The following is a 12,464-nucleotide window of genomic DNA, read 5'->3' as shown; positions in this document are numbered from 1 at the left end:
CGTGGCTGGCGCCTTAGCCTGTTGAGCTATAGGCGCCGAGCCTGCATTTCCTTTCTTGTGATGACTTTGTTCTTTTTAAGTGTTGTTTTGGGGTTCAGGGTTGCTTGCAATTTCATACTAATTTGAGAAAAGGATTTTCAATTTCTGCAAAAGAGGAATTTTTATAGGGATTGCATCAAATCTGTGTATCACCTTGGGTGGTATTGCCACCTTAACGATGTACATCTTCTGATCCATGCACATGAAATATCTTTTCATTTATTTACGTCTTCCTTCATTTATTTTAGCAACGTTTTATACTTTTCTTTTCTTCTTTCTTTTCAGTTTTTGGCCAAGGCTGGGTTTGAACCTACCACCTCCAGTATGTGGGGCTGGCACCCTACTCCTTGAGCCACAGGCACCACCTAATGTTTTGTAATTTTCAGTATACAATTTTTTTACTTCTTGGGTTAGTTTGTTCCTAGGTATTTTATTCTTTTGTATTCTATTGTAAAAAGGGTTGTTTTCTCAATTTCTTTTTCAAATTGTACTTTGTTCATGTGTACAAATGCAATTTAAATTTTCATGCTAATTTGAATCCTGCAACTTTGCTGAATTCATTTATTTTTTATTTTTATTTATTTATTTATTTTTTGAGACAGAGTCTCAAGCTGTTGCCCTGGGTAGAGTGCTGTGGCATCACAGCTCACAGCAACCTTAAACTCTTGGGCTTAAGTGATTTTCTTGCCTCAGCCTCCCAAGCAGCTGGGACTACAGGCACCTACCACAATGCCTGGCTATTTTTTTGTTGCAATTGTAATTGTTGTTTAGCTGGCCGAGTCGGGTTCAAGCCCTCCAGCCTCAGTGTATGTGGCCAATGTCCTACCCACTGAGCTACAGGCACCACCCCCAAATTCATGTATTAACTCTAATAGTTTTTTGTGTGTCTGTGTGTATTCCTGTGATTTTTTACATTTGTATATATTATACTTCCGTGAATATAGACAGTTTTGCTTCTTCCTTTCCAACCTGAATGCCTTTTATTTATTTTTCATGCATCTCTAAATAAAAAACTAAAAATGATTAGGCTCAGTGAGGAAGGCATGTTAAAAACCAAGATAGGCTGGCCTGGTGCGGTGGCTCGTGCCAGTAGTCCCAGCACTCTGGGAGGCTGAGGCAGGTGGGTTGCCTGAGCTCAGGAGTTAGAGACTAGTCTAAGCAAGAGCAAGATCCTGTTTCTTCTAAAAATAGAAAAACTAGCCGGGTGTGGTGGTGGGTACCTGTAGTCCCAGCTACTCAGGAAGCTGAGACAAGAGGATCACTTGAGCCTAAGAGTTTGTGGTTGCTGGAGCTATAAGGCTACAGCACTCCACTCTGGGTGACAGAGTTAGACTCTGTCTCAAAAACAAAATAAAACAAACAAAAAAACCCACACAAAACAGGCTTGTGCCAAAAAGTTGCTTGTGAATGCAAAGGAAAAGTTCCTGAAGGAAATTAAATGTGCTACTCTAATGAATACACAAAAGATAAGGTAGCAAAACAGCCTTATTGCTGATGGGGAAAAAATCTGAGCCATCTGAATAGAAGATAAACATTTCCTTAAGCCAAAACCTAATTCAGAGCAAAGCTCTGATGCTGTTCAATCTATGAAAGTTGATTGATGAGGAAGCTGCAAAGGAAAAGTTTGAAGCTAGAAGAGATTTATGTCTCTATAACATGAAAGAGCAAGGTGAAGCAGCAAGTGCTGATGTAGAAGCTACAGCAAGTTATCCAGAAAATCTGGCTAAGATCATTGATGAAAGCGGTTATACTAAATAAACAACAGTGGTTTTTTTTGACGTAGGGTCTCACTCTGTTGCCCTGGTGTGAGTACAGTGGCATGATCATAGCTCACTGCATCCTCCAACTCCTGGGCTCAAGCAATCCTCCTACCTCAGCCTCCCAGATAGCTGGTACTACAGGTGTGCACCACCATACCCAGATAATATTCTTATTTTTGGTAAAAACATATTCTCACTCTGTTGCTCAAGTTGGTTTCAAACTCCTGGACACAAGTGATCCTTCTACCTTAGCTTCTTGAAATATAAGGACTATAAGTGTGATCCACATTAAACACAAAAGAAGGCAGTGCTAAAGGAAATGAGAAGGGGACCTAGCAAGTGTTGGGGTGCTGCTCCCATCAGCTCCAGGCAAAGGGTACAGCTAAGCCTCCTGGTCTTTTTTTTTTTTTTTTTTTTTTGAGACAGAGCCTCAAGCTGTCCCCCTGGGTAGAGTGCCGTGGCATTACAGCTCACAGCAACCTCCAACTCCTGGGCTCAAGCAAGTCTCCTGCCTCCGCCTCCCAAGTAGCTGGGACCACAGGCGCCCGCCACAACGCCCAGCTATTTTTTGGTTGCAGCCGTCATTGTTGTTTGGCGGGTCCGGGCTGGGGATTCGAACCCGCCACCTTAGGTGTACGTGGCTGGCGCCTTAGCCGGTTGAGCTATAGGCGCCGAGCCAAGCCTCCTGGTCTTTTCAAGATACTCCCCAGACTCCAACTACCATTTCTCCGCCTCCCTCCAGGACTAGAGGTTTAGGCAAGTCCCAAGTGCCCACTGCTAATAAGGAAAAGGGCATAAACTTGAACTCAGGACTTGGGTCAGTGTACATGCATTCAACCACGAGGCTAACTGGTCTCTTGAGGCAGCCATCCTCCTGTTTCCCGGATCCATCCTCCTCTCTCTAGGATGCTATTTAGCCCCATCACCTCCCACTGGACTCAGGAATAGTCCCCTCTGTGGCTGCTCAGCTTCTGCCCCTTCCCTCCCTCAGCCCAGAAAATTTATGTTTATCCCTCAAGGCCCAGCCGGGGGAACTTCAGAATGCCTGCCTGTCTATCACAAGTTGCATTCTGTATCCCAAGGCCTTGGGAACAAGGATTATCTCCCAAGGACCCTCTTTGTTTCAGGGTCTCAAGACTAGTCTCTAGACTAGTCAGGGCCTAGCACAGGGCAGGTGTCTATGAACAGTGGTCAAAAGGATGAACCCTTCCTTGGGGATTTACTCTGTGGCTTATTTTAGCTACCAAGGCTGTGTTTTGCCTCCTTTCCTCTATGGTATCAAGAGTCTCTGGCTTCTGAGCAGCTGCCCTGTGCTAGCTCATCTCCAAGTACACAACAGGTGCTCGGTGAGCATCCCAGGGAGGCAGGAAGATGGGGGCAGAAGAAGCCCTTGCTTTTCTCCGGAGAGGCAGCACTTCGTACTTCTGCCTGTAGAATTGGCTGGGTTGCCAAAGCCCTGCCCAGGCCGACAGCCTCTCTGAGGCTTGATCCAAGAAAGAACAGCCCTGGGGAGGCAGAAATGCTAGTTACAGTCCAGGGGCTGCCGGATTTGGAGAGCAGAAGTTGTTTGTTCAGCCAGGGTGCTCGGCCTAGGAGCACGGGCTCCTTGCAAGTCCCCAGTTATCACACGGTGCAGAGGACCCAGCACAGAGATGCCCACCAATTCCTGCCCCTCTCAGGGCTGCAGTTGCCCCACCTGTCAACTGATTGGGTTGCAATCCTCCAACCCAGCCCAGCCAGCTCATTGAGGCCAGCACAACAAATAGCACTTTGGAAATGACTCAGCGAACTCATCACACAACATACGAATGAATGGAGTTGTTATTAGACCCAGGTGCAGGGTCACAGAAAAACTGAGCAAAAAGGTGGAGTAAGTTCTTAGGGCTCCTGCCCTGAGCCCTGTGACGAATGGAGAAGCAGGCCGCGGGCAGCAAGAACAGCACCTACAGGGAGGGGAATGGGCTAGGTCCTGGCTCTACCACGGACCAGTCCGCTCTCCAGGCCTTGATTTCCTCACCTGCACAACGGGGCCAGCACAATCCCTGCCTAGCTCCTTCCAAGAGCCTCACTGAGGCTTCAGTGAGAGTGTGGGTGCGGAAGAGCTTACAAACTGTGAAGTGTGGTGCACACAAGCAGGCTAACTGAAGTTCTGGGACCCAGGCCCAGCTGGGCGCCAGGGAGGGGGCCAATCAGTTCAGCATGAAAACACTGTTTGAGGCTCAGAGCCCAGGCCTCTGTACACACCCAGCTCCCACTCTGAGCCTGAGGCAGGGGCCACATCCAGTGCACCCTGGGTAAGGCCCCCTGGCAGCCTCTGGTGATGACTGACAAGTGCTGTCCTAGCAGTGGGAGGGCCATGGCCTTGTGCCCCTTGTCTCTGATGATCTCCTTTCATTGAGGTCTGACGTGAGCCAGCCACTCCAGGTGAGGGCTGGAGTGACTGGTGGTGAATTCATCTTTGCAGGACCCCAGGTGGTCACCAGCCAGGATAGACAGCAACTGTTGCCTCTCCTGGGACCCTCAGACCCAGAGGCCCAGCCCAGGAGTGGCCTGTGCCCCATTCCTGTTCCCCCTGGACTGGATCCCGGCTCCAGGAAGGGATGCCATGGAGGGGGCCACTTCAGAGCAATGCCTTGAAGAGAAAGGAAAGGGCTGCTCCGCAGGAGAGTCCCAGGGCCAGGAAGAAGGTCATGAGGGCGCCGGCTACCTCCCTCTCATGTTGCAGCACCTGCCTAGAACAGCAGAAATATGAGCTCTTAAAAGACACTGTGCCCAAGCCCAGAGCCAGCCCAAGGCCCTCTGCATGTCTGGTCTGGGCTCTGACCCAAGCCATGTGTCCCTGTAATTAGGCCCTGCTTTATGGGCCTCAGTTTCCCCATCTGTAAAATGACAAGGGTATCTCTAAGGGTCCAGCATTGTAGAATTCCAGATTCCACTGCCTTCCCCACTCGTCCTCCCTCTCACCGTACTCTTTTGGGCCCTCAATTCCCTTGCTCAAGGAAATAGCCTGTGAATACTGCTTTTGATCAAAACCTTAGCTCCCCTTCGACTGAGAACTTTGGAGCATGATGGACCCTGAAGGACGACAGGCCAACCCATTTGTTTTATGGATGGAGAATCTGAGCCCCACAGAACGGCCCCAGAACCAGTTTCTGGTCTATTCTCTTAGGCTCCCAGTTCTGCTTTTCCAAGTAGTTAGGGCCTGACAGGGGATACCAGTGAGGCCTGAGGACAGCTAAGGGGCTGGCCAGGAGCTGAAGTCCCCTCCCTCCCTGGCAGGCCATCTCCCTCACTGACCTGGGTGCCAGGCACATGGTCAGAGATACCAGGTAGCCATTGGAGATGGCAAAAAGCAGCATGAAGGTGATGAAGTAGGCGTCCTGCGGGAAGAGGATGGGCAGCCGGGACCTCTGGGGCACGTGGCACAGCATGAAGAGTGGCACGAAAAGGAAGCGCAGGCAGACCAGCAGGGGCAGCAGCCGGCTGTCCTCGTCTGGCTGTGGCAGAGGCAGGTCTCTGTGAGCAGAGTCTTTGGAGCCAGGTCTGCTCCAGGGACACCTCGGGACACCCATACATAGACCTTTAGTCACTCCTGACCTCCTCTGACCTGCCCTACCCTGTGAGCCCCGGTGCTCTAGAGAACAAGAGGTGGCACCAAGCCCACCCAGCCTGGGCTGCCTCTGTCTCTCCCAGGCTCAAACATGTTCTCAGGGCAGAACTGGGAGAGGCCTCAGATGGCACCTATGGTTTTCAGACTTGGCTCCTCAGAGCACCCCTCAAAACAGAAGAATCCTCTGGGGCTGAAACAGTAATGTTACCGAGTGGCACTGAGCACCTCCTCTTTGACCTGATGTATTTATTATATCTCCTTGGAAGATTTCATTTAAAGAAATAGCCCTGTGGCTAAAAGCTGTCCCCAAACTTGGAATCTTGTCCAATCCCTCACCAAAGGCAGGAACCTCTGCAGAACGTTCTCTAAATGCCGAGCACTGGGCGCTGGGAGGGACACTCGGGTGGACACTGGGGACACAGAGGTCAACTGGACATGGCTTCTGCTTTCAAGGAGCACAGGTGCTGACTGCCACTCTGCCAGCAGACTTGCTGCCAGACCACTCGGCAGACTCTTGGAAAATCACCTCTCTATGCTCCTTTGTGCCCTCTGATCCCAACTGCTTCCTAAAGCATCAGCTTGCCCAGGCCCGGTATGCTTACCCACAGGAAGTAAGAGGTCAGACTCCGCCCCAGCCAGTCCATGATGTTGAAGAGAAGGAAGCAGCAGATGGGGTTGAAGAACTGGCCTGGGAGAGGGGGTGCTGGCAGCTCAACCTGGTCCCCAGGTTCCCGCTCCCACTGTTCATGTGCCCCATGCCCCACCCTCTTCTATACCCCGACACTCACTCCACTTCCCGGGACCGGTGGAGCTGGTCACCATGGCTGTGATGGCAGGGAAGACAGACAGGGTGACTGTGAAGACCAACACAAGGCACAGCGCTGTCAGCCAGATCTGGGGGCCGGAGGCAGGGGCATGAGCAGGTCAAACAGTCCCAGGGCCTGGCCCTCTTGTCCAGAAGCAGGACACTTGGGGCCTGGCCCAGCTGTATCCCTGACTTGCTATGACCCTAAGTCCTTAGGGTAGATACTGTGAGCACTAAGGCCCCCTTATCTCCCAGGGATGGTGGGGGAACCATATCCCATATCTGACCTTCTGGAAGATAATGAAGACTGAAGGTTTTCCCAGCACCTGGGGCTCCTCTGGCTCTGGTTCTGGCTCCGGCTCCTTCTCAGAGTCAAGATCCAGAGTCAGGGCTACCTTCTGAGGGCTGTGGGGAATCCCATTCTTGTCATCTGGGGCAAGAGGGGAGGGTGAGTGAGATCATGCCTGTGGCCCAGGTTTCTGGACAGGCAGGCACATCAGAAGGAGATTCCAAGCAGTCAAAACAAGTGTTCCTGCTGGCCATGTTGGCACATGCCTGTAATCCTAGCACTCTGGGAGACTAAGACAGGCTGAGATGGATTGCCTGAGCTCAGGAATTGGAGATGAGCCTGAGGAAGAACAAAACCCTGTCTCTACTCAAAACAGAAAAACTAGCTGGGCATCATAGTATGGGCCTATAGTCCTAGCTACTTGGGAGGCGAAGGCAAGAGGATCACTTGAGCCCAAGAGTTTGAGGTTGCTGTGAGCTATGATGATGCCACAGCACTCTACCGAGAGTGACAGAGTGAAACTCTGTTTAAAGCAAAGCAAAACAAAACAAGTGTCCCTGGGGTGGCGCCTGTGGCTCAAAGTAGAGTGCCAGCCCCATATGCTGGAGGTGGTGGGTTCAAACCCGGCCCCGGCCAAAAACAAGTGTCCCTACCCCAGCCTGGTGCATGCACAAGCACCAGACAGTGAGGGAAGTGCCTTAGATGGATCATGTCACTACTGCTGCTCTACATGTGAGAAACTGAGGCTCTGAGGGTTTAAGTGGTTAAGTGACTTGCCTAGGGCCACATAGCTGGGATGCTGTGAAACCAGATTCAGATTCAGATGCCTTTGGATCTGGAGCATGGGTGCATGAAGCTCTGCTACTTCCCCATTTCAGAGAGGACACTGAGTCTGACATTAATCCCACTGACTTCTCTCCCTGGTCTCCTGCCTCTGCTCACATGAGGCTGCTACTGGTAGGACTCTCGTAGGGACAGAGGGTAGTGCTTCCCAGTGGAGGTGGCTCCAGCTTCCTCTGGGTCTCCTACCTCCCTAGCAGGGTCTCCGGACTTACCAGAGTGGAGGAGCTCAGCTTTGGTCTCCAGCTCTCGAGCTTGGGCCTGCAATGGTTTCTTGGCCAGGTAGTAGCGAGCAAACTTCTGCAGAAGCATAGGAAAGTGTCAACCCTGTCTGGCTTGGCTGAGGTGTCTGGCTCATACCACTGGCTTAGAGTCTGAGGTGCTCAGGGGGTGGACTCCTTTGGGGATGAGGGCTGAACCCAGGTCTCCTCTGCCTCCCCTGACCTCTTTGAAGGCCCCAGACGCAAGGCTGTATTGAGACACTCTGAGGTAAGATTGGAGGCAAGTAGCAGGCTCACCAGGTGGGACAGGCTCAGGTAGCACATGATGGACATGAGGATGCCCACACAGGGTGTGATGAAGTATCCCAGTGCAGAGGTCTGGGCGTCCACGCCGCCTGTGGCAGAAACTTCAGCTGCAGAGAGGCAGCTGGAGCCACGGCCCCTGAAGAGGCCTCCAACTCTCGTCCCACTTTTTGCTGTGCACCTTCCAGATGCCCTTCCAGCCTTGTCCACTCCTCCCTTCACTGACAAACTCCAGGATCTAGTCAGACCAGTCTTTCTCCTATGTGTCACTTTTGCTGAGCACCTACTATGTGCCAAGAGCAATCTGAGCAGGGAACAGTAAGAATCATGCAGGCAGGAAATGGCAGCACAGAGAGGTTATGTGCCCTGTTCAGTGCTTGCAGCCAGTGAGCAGTAAAATGATTCAAACCCAGGTCTGTCTGAGTCCCAAACCTATCCCCTCTCCCTCAACCTCTACCTGCTGCCTCATACCAGGTGGCCCCAGGAGTCCCACCTCTGGCCCCAGGTTAACCCAGTCTTCCCCCTTATCGCCTCACTGCAGGGCCCAGAGCTAGCCCCTATTGCATCACCCCCCCCACACACACACACATATCTACCTTTCTGCTCCCCAAAACTCAGAGGCCATCCCAGCCCTCCAGCCATTCAAGTTCACTCACTGGCCATGGACATGAGCATGGCAAGAGCGGCGAAGATTCCAGCCAGGCCCTGGCCACTGAGGAAGAGCGTGCTGTAGGTAGAGGGCATGGTGCCCAGCTGCCCGAAGAGGCTGCCCTGCAGGACTGCACCGAAGGCTGTGAAGGGACAGGGACCCGCTACTAGTCAGCTAGGCAGGCCTCAGGGGTGCCCTCCTTAGGGGAGGGATCAGCAGGGTGAATGGGGCCTCTGCACTAGTTTGGGGGGGGGGGGAATGGGCTTTTCAAGGGCCTCTGGGCTCGGTGCCTGTGGCTCAAGTAGCTAAGGTGCCAGCCACATACACCTAAGGTAATGGGTTTAAATCCAGCCCGGGCCCTCCAAACAACAATGATGACAGCTGCAGCCAAAAAATAGCTGGGTGTTATGGCGGGCGCCTGTAGTCCCATCTACTTGGGAGGCTGAGACAGGAGACTCGCTTGAGCCCAGGAGTTAGAGGTTGCTATGAGCTCTGATGCCACAGCACTCTACCCAGGGGTACAGCTTGAGGCTCTGTCTCAAAAAAAAAAAAAAGGGCCTCTGGGCATTGTGGAGGGCTAACCACCATCCATCCTCTTCTAAGGTGCAGCCTTAGAAGGCTGCGAGGTCATTTTGACAAGTGGGGCCTGTGACAAGTGATTTCCTCTCTCTCTGGGCCTCAGTTTCTTCATCAGGAGTATGGGTGATAAAGATGCTGCCTCCCTTCTTGAGTATGTCAGGCTGTTTGAGTTATGAGGAAGAGGCTGGGCTGAAGCCCGTGTGGGCTGTCTGGGGAGATGGAGAGGGAACAGAGGTGCTCACAGTTGATGAGGCAGACGGAGGCCATGGTGATGCAGAAAAAGGGCCTGGGGCTCATGTCCACCTTGACCAGGGCAGCCGTCAGGGCAAAGAGCAGCAGGATGGCCAGCAGGCTGCCCAGAATCCGCACTGTCTCAGGTATGCTGCTCGGGAGGGGTGGTGGAGTGGATCAGCTGGGCCTGGGCAGGGCAGGGGAGAAGGGCTGGGAGGAGGTTGGGAGGTTCAGCCCAGGCTGGGTGGGGGGTGGGGGTGGGGGTGGGAGAAGGGTGATGGCGGGGTCCTTGGCAGAAGAAGGGACCTCAGGCAGGACTCTCACCACTGGTACAGAAAGGAGTTGAGGAGGGTGAAAAGCAGCAGGGGCAGCTGGGACAGCAGCGTCACCCAGTTGTTGAAGTTGAAGGTGTCCTCAGGATCTGTGTAGTTGGTGTGCAGAATCTTGGCTGTGCTGTTGAAGGGCCCTGCCAGCCGCCCCTGGAAGTACTGCCAGGCGGGACAAAGAAGGGTCAAGACCCCCATCCTCCCCCACCTCCCTTCCCATGCCTGTGATGTTTGTTGATGTCTTCAGGGACCACCTACCTTGTCCTTGCACTGTCCCCTGCACACTGGGTTGGACACACTGAATTGATAGCTGAATGGGACGGAGCCTAAGCCCTAAGAGTGCCCCTCCCCCCAGGCCTGGCTCAGCTTTAACTCCTCTTCTTCAGTGTCTGGTTCTGGCCTCCACCCCAGTCTTGCAGCAGCTTCTAGATTCATTCATTCCATGGCTATTTATTGAGCACCTACTGTAAGCCAGGCTCTAGCCCAGGTGCCAAGCAACTGCATTCCCTCTGGAACACACATCCTGTCACTCTTCTGTTTAACTGCCCCCCACCTCTGTCTCCCTACTGCCCACAAGGGGTCCTGTTGGAGCAGCATTTGGGGGCCCTTTAGAAGAGATCCTGGCCTCCCTTTTGTGCCCCATTTCCCCACTGACCACTACGCACCCCAGGGTCTGGGCAGTTCTCTGAACTGGGTGGCCCTCTATGCCTCCCTGCTTGTGTGTAGCTGTCACCTGGACCAGAATGCCCCCTCCTCCTGACCACTCCCCCTCCACCCTAGGAACACCTGCTCCCAACTTAACAAATCTCTTCTGTGAAACAGAAGGCATTTTCCCCCTCCCCTGGGCCCCAAAGTGCCCTGCCCCAGCCTGGGCTGCCACAGGTCATGTTACATTATTAATAGCTCTTGGGCCCTGCTTGCTCTCAAGACCAAGGGGTGATTTACCTCTGGGTCTAGCACAGAGCTGGGTACCCAAGAGGCAGCTGGACTATGTGTACCCGCTCCCGAAGTGGTGAGAACCTCACATGTCAGCCTCCCTTTTAGAGAACAAACGCTTTATGCAGACAAAGCCCTCTGTTGTGCTTCTTGGTCCACAGTAGGTGCATATTCAAAGTCTGTTGAATGAATGTTTCTAATTTGTGCTATTTCAGAGAGAACTAAAGGTTTTGATAACCTGCTTTTGCAGTGACTGGTTCAGAAATAAGACAAACAGAGGAGGTGGGTGGGTAGCTCCTTTGCTGGCTTCACACACCCCCTGAGCTGGTGGCTTTTCCCCTCTGTGTCTGGGCATTTCTGAAAGTTTGGCTTTCCTAGCTGGAGAGAAGCAGTCCCCTGTCTGAGGCTCCGTGCTGCAGCGGACAAACGAGCATTAAGAGAAATCACAGGCGGTGTGGCAGGGAAAGTGCATGGTTAGCCTGTGTCCAAGGCGGCTGCAGGCAGGGATGGTGGTCGTGGCCATAGGGCTGTGGCTCCGGCCGAGAGTCTCACCGGGATGGCAGTGATGAAGAAGTTCCAGGGAAGGAGGGTGCCCAGCCCCAGGATAAAGAAGCTGATCCCGACCAGGTGGTAGCTGTAGGGATCAGTCAGAAGGTCACCCCGAGGACGCACCCGTCTCGGCCTGCCCTCCGTCTCCCAGGCCGCCCCTCCGGAGAGCGGACTACAGGCCCCATCACCCCGCTCAGGCAGTCGAGGCAGTCGGCTGATGGGAACTGTAGTTCGACTGGTCTTCTTTGCACTTAGGAACGCCCAAAGGCAGCAGGTCTGCGCTGCCCACGGCCACTCGGGTCCCCCACCCCACCCCACTCTGTCTCCATCTCACCTGTCCTGCGGGGCGTCTCCTCGCGCCATAGCCGCTACAATGGGCCGCTACCGGGTGGGAGAGGGTTGGGGAGGCCGCACCTGCTCCTGCGCCCAGGCCCGAGAGCCAGGGAGGTGGGGGGTCAGGTCCAAATCCGGGTGGGGGATGGAGGGCTGTGCTGGGAGCCCGGGAAGATTCCGGCTGCCCGCCTGCTCCGCAGGCTCAGACCTCAGCTCCGCCCCCGGGGCGGGGACAGAGGGTCGCACCTCCTTCTAGCCTTCTCACAGCCGCCCGGCGGGGACTGCGGACTCTCGAGCAGGGCTTGGCCCTACCCAAGGGTCTCCAGATCCTGCCCACTCCCTGCACCACGCGTGCGGTTTGGAGGGGACTGACCGAGAACGCATCACCGCTGCTGCCCCTCTCCTCGGGCGTCTCGGGTCTCTGCTGGGCTGGGGAGCAGGGCCGGGGCTCCTCCGGCTTTGCTCGGCCCCGGCGTCGGCGACCCTGCCGCGCCCTTGCCCGGGCGTCGCCTGAGCTCGGCGCCCGCGGCCCTGGGGCTGAGCCAGTTGCGTCCCCGAGAGAGCTGGAGAAAAATCAGCATTGTTTTCAGCGGCCCCATGCCACACACCTACTTTTTCTTTTTTTCTGTAAAACACTAAAGAGATCGGAAACCATTGATGTTTGGAAATTCATTTGCTCCAGCCAGCTCTCATGGTCGGCGAACAAGCGTGGCTTCTCGGCATCGCCGCGCGTAGCGGGGATTCGGGAGAAGTGAGAGGCTGAGTCACAAGCTGTGCCTAAGCTATGAAATCTTATAGCCGCTTCCAGGTCGCGGACGATTTTCCCGCAGCCAACTGTGAGCCCGGGGGGCAAACACCTGTGCCTGCCCGGCTCACTGTTTGCGACCATCCAGCGCCATTTAGCAATAGATGGATTGCGGAGACATGTGAGCGATTTTAGGGCGAACTGGGACAGTATTAGAAAGTTGCTCTCTTTCCAATTTTCTGTCAAACC

At 53.9% G+C, this 12,464-nt stretch overlaps 1 protein-coding gene across 1 annotated transcript; it reads right to left on the bottom strand.

The window, feature by feature from the left end:
• Nucleotides 1-4,364: 4,364 nt before the first annotated feature.
• On the bottom strand, nucleotides 4,365-11,505 carry SLC29A2 (solute carrier family 29 member 2). Its single transcript, XM_003798352.2, has 12 exons — nucleotides 11,472-11,505; nucleotides 11,141-11,222; nucleotides 9,651-9,814; nucleotides 9,338-9,477; nucleotides 8,524-8,658; nucleotides 7,862-7,959; nucleotides 7,559-7,643; nucleotides 6,502-6,644; nucleotides 6,198-6,303; nucleotides 6,012-6,097; nucleotides 5,097-5,296; nucleotides 4,365-4,531 (listed from the first exon to the last, which is right to left on the bottom strand). The coding sequence occupies exons 1-12, from the start codon at nucleotides 11,498-11,500 to the stop codon at nucleotides 4,420-4,422; spliced, it is 1,380 nt and encodes a 459-aa protein (XP_003798400.1). The 5' UTR covers nucleotides 11,501-11,505; the 3' UTR covers nucleotides 4,365-4,419.
• Between the last annotated feature and the right edge of the window lie 959 nt (nucleotides 11,506-12,464).

This window comes from Otolemur garnettii, unplaced genomic scaffold, assembly GCF_000181295.1.
Source record: "Otolemur garnettii isolate 467f Iridium unplaced genomic scaffold, OtoGar3 scaffold00134, whole genome shotgun sequence".
Taxonomy (NCBI): Eukaryota; Metazoa; Chordata; class Mammalia; order Primates; family Galagidae; genus Otolemur; species Otolemur garnettii.
Note: the sequence above shows the minus strand (reverse complement) of the source record. Positions and strands in the feature narration are given on the sequence as shown.

Coding starts and splice junctions, on each gene's coding strand:
- SLC29A2 (XM_003798352.2), bottom strand. CDS start 11,500: ATGGCGCGAGGAGACGCCCCGCAGGACAG. Junction 11,223..11,471: donor GGAGACGCCCCGCAGGACAG/GTGAGATGGAGA, acceptor TGATCCCTACAG/CTACCACCTGGTCGGGATCA. Junction 6,304..6,501: donor TCTTCATTATCTTCCAGAAG/GTCAGATATGGG, acceptor TCCGGCCCCCAG/ATCTGGCTGACAGCGCTGTG.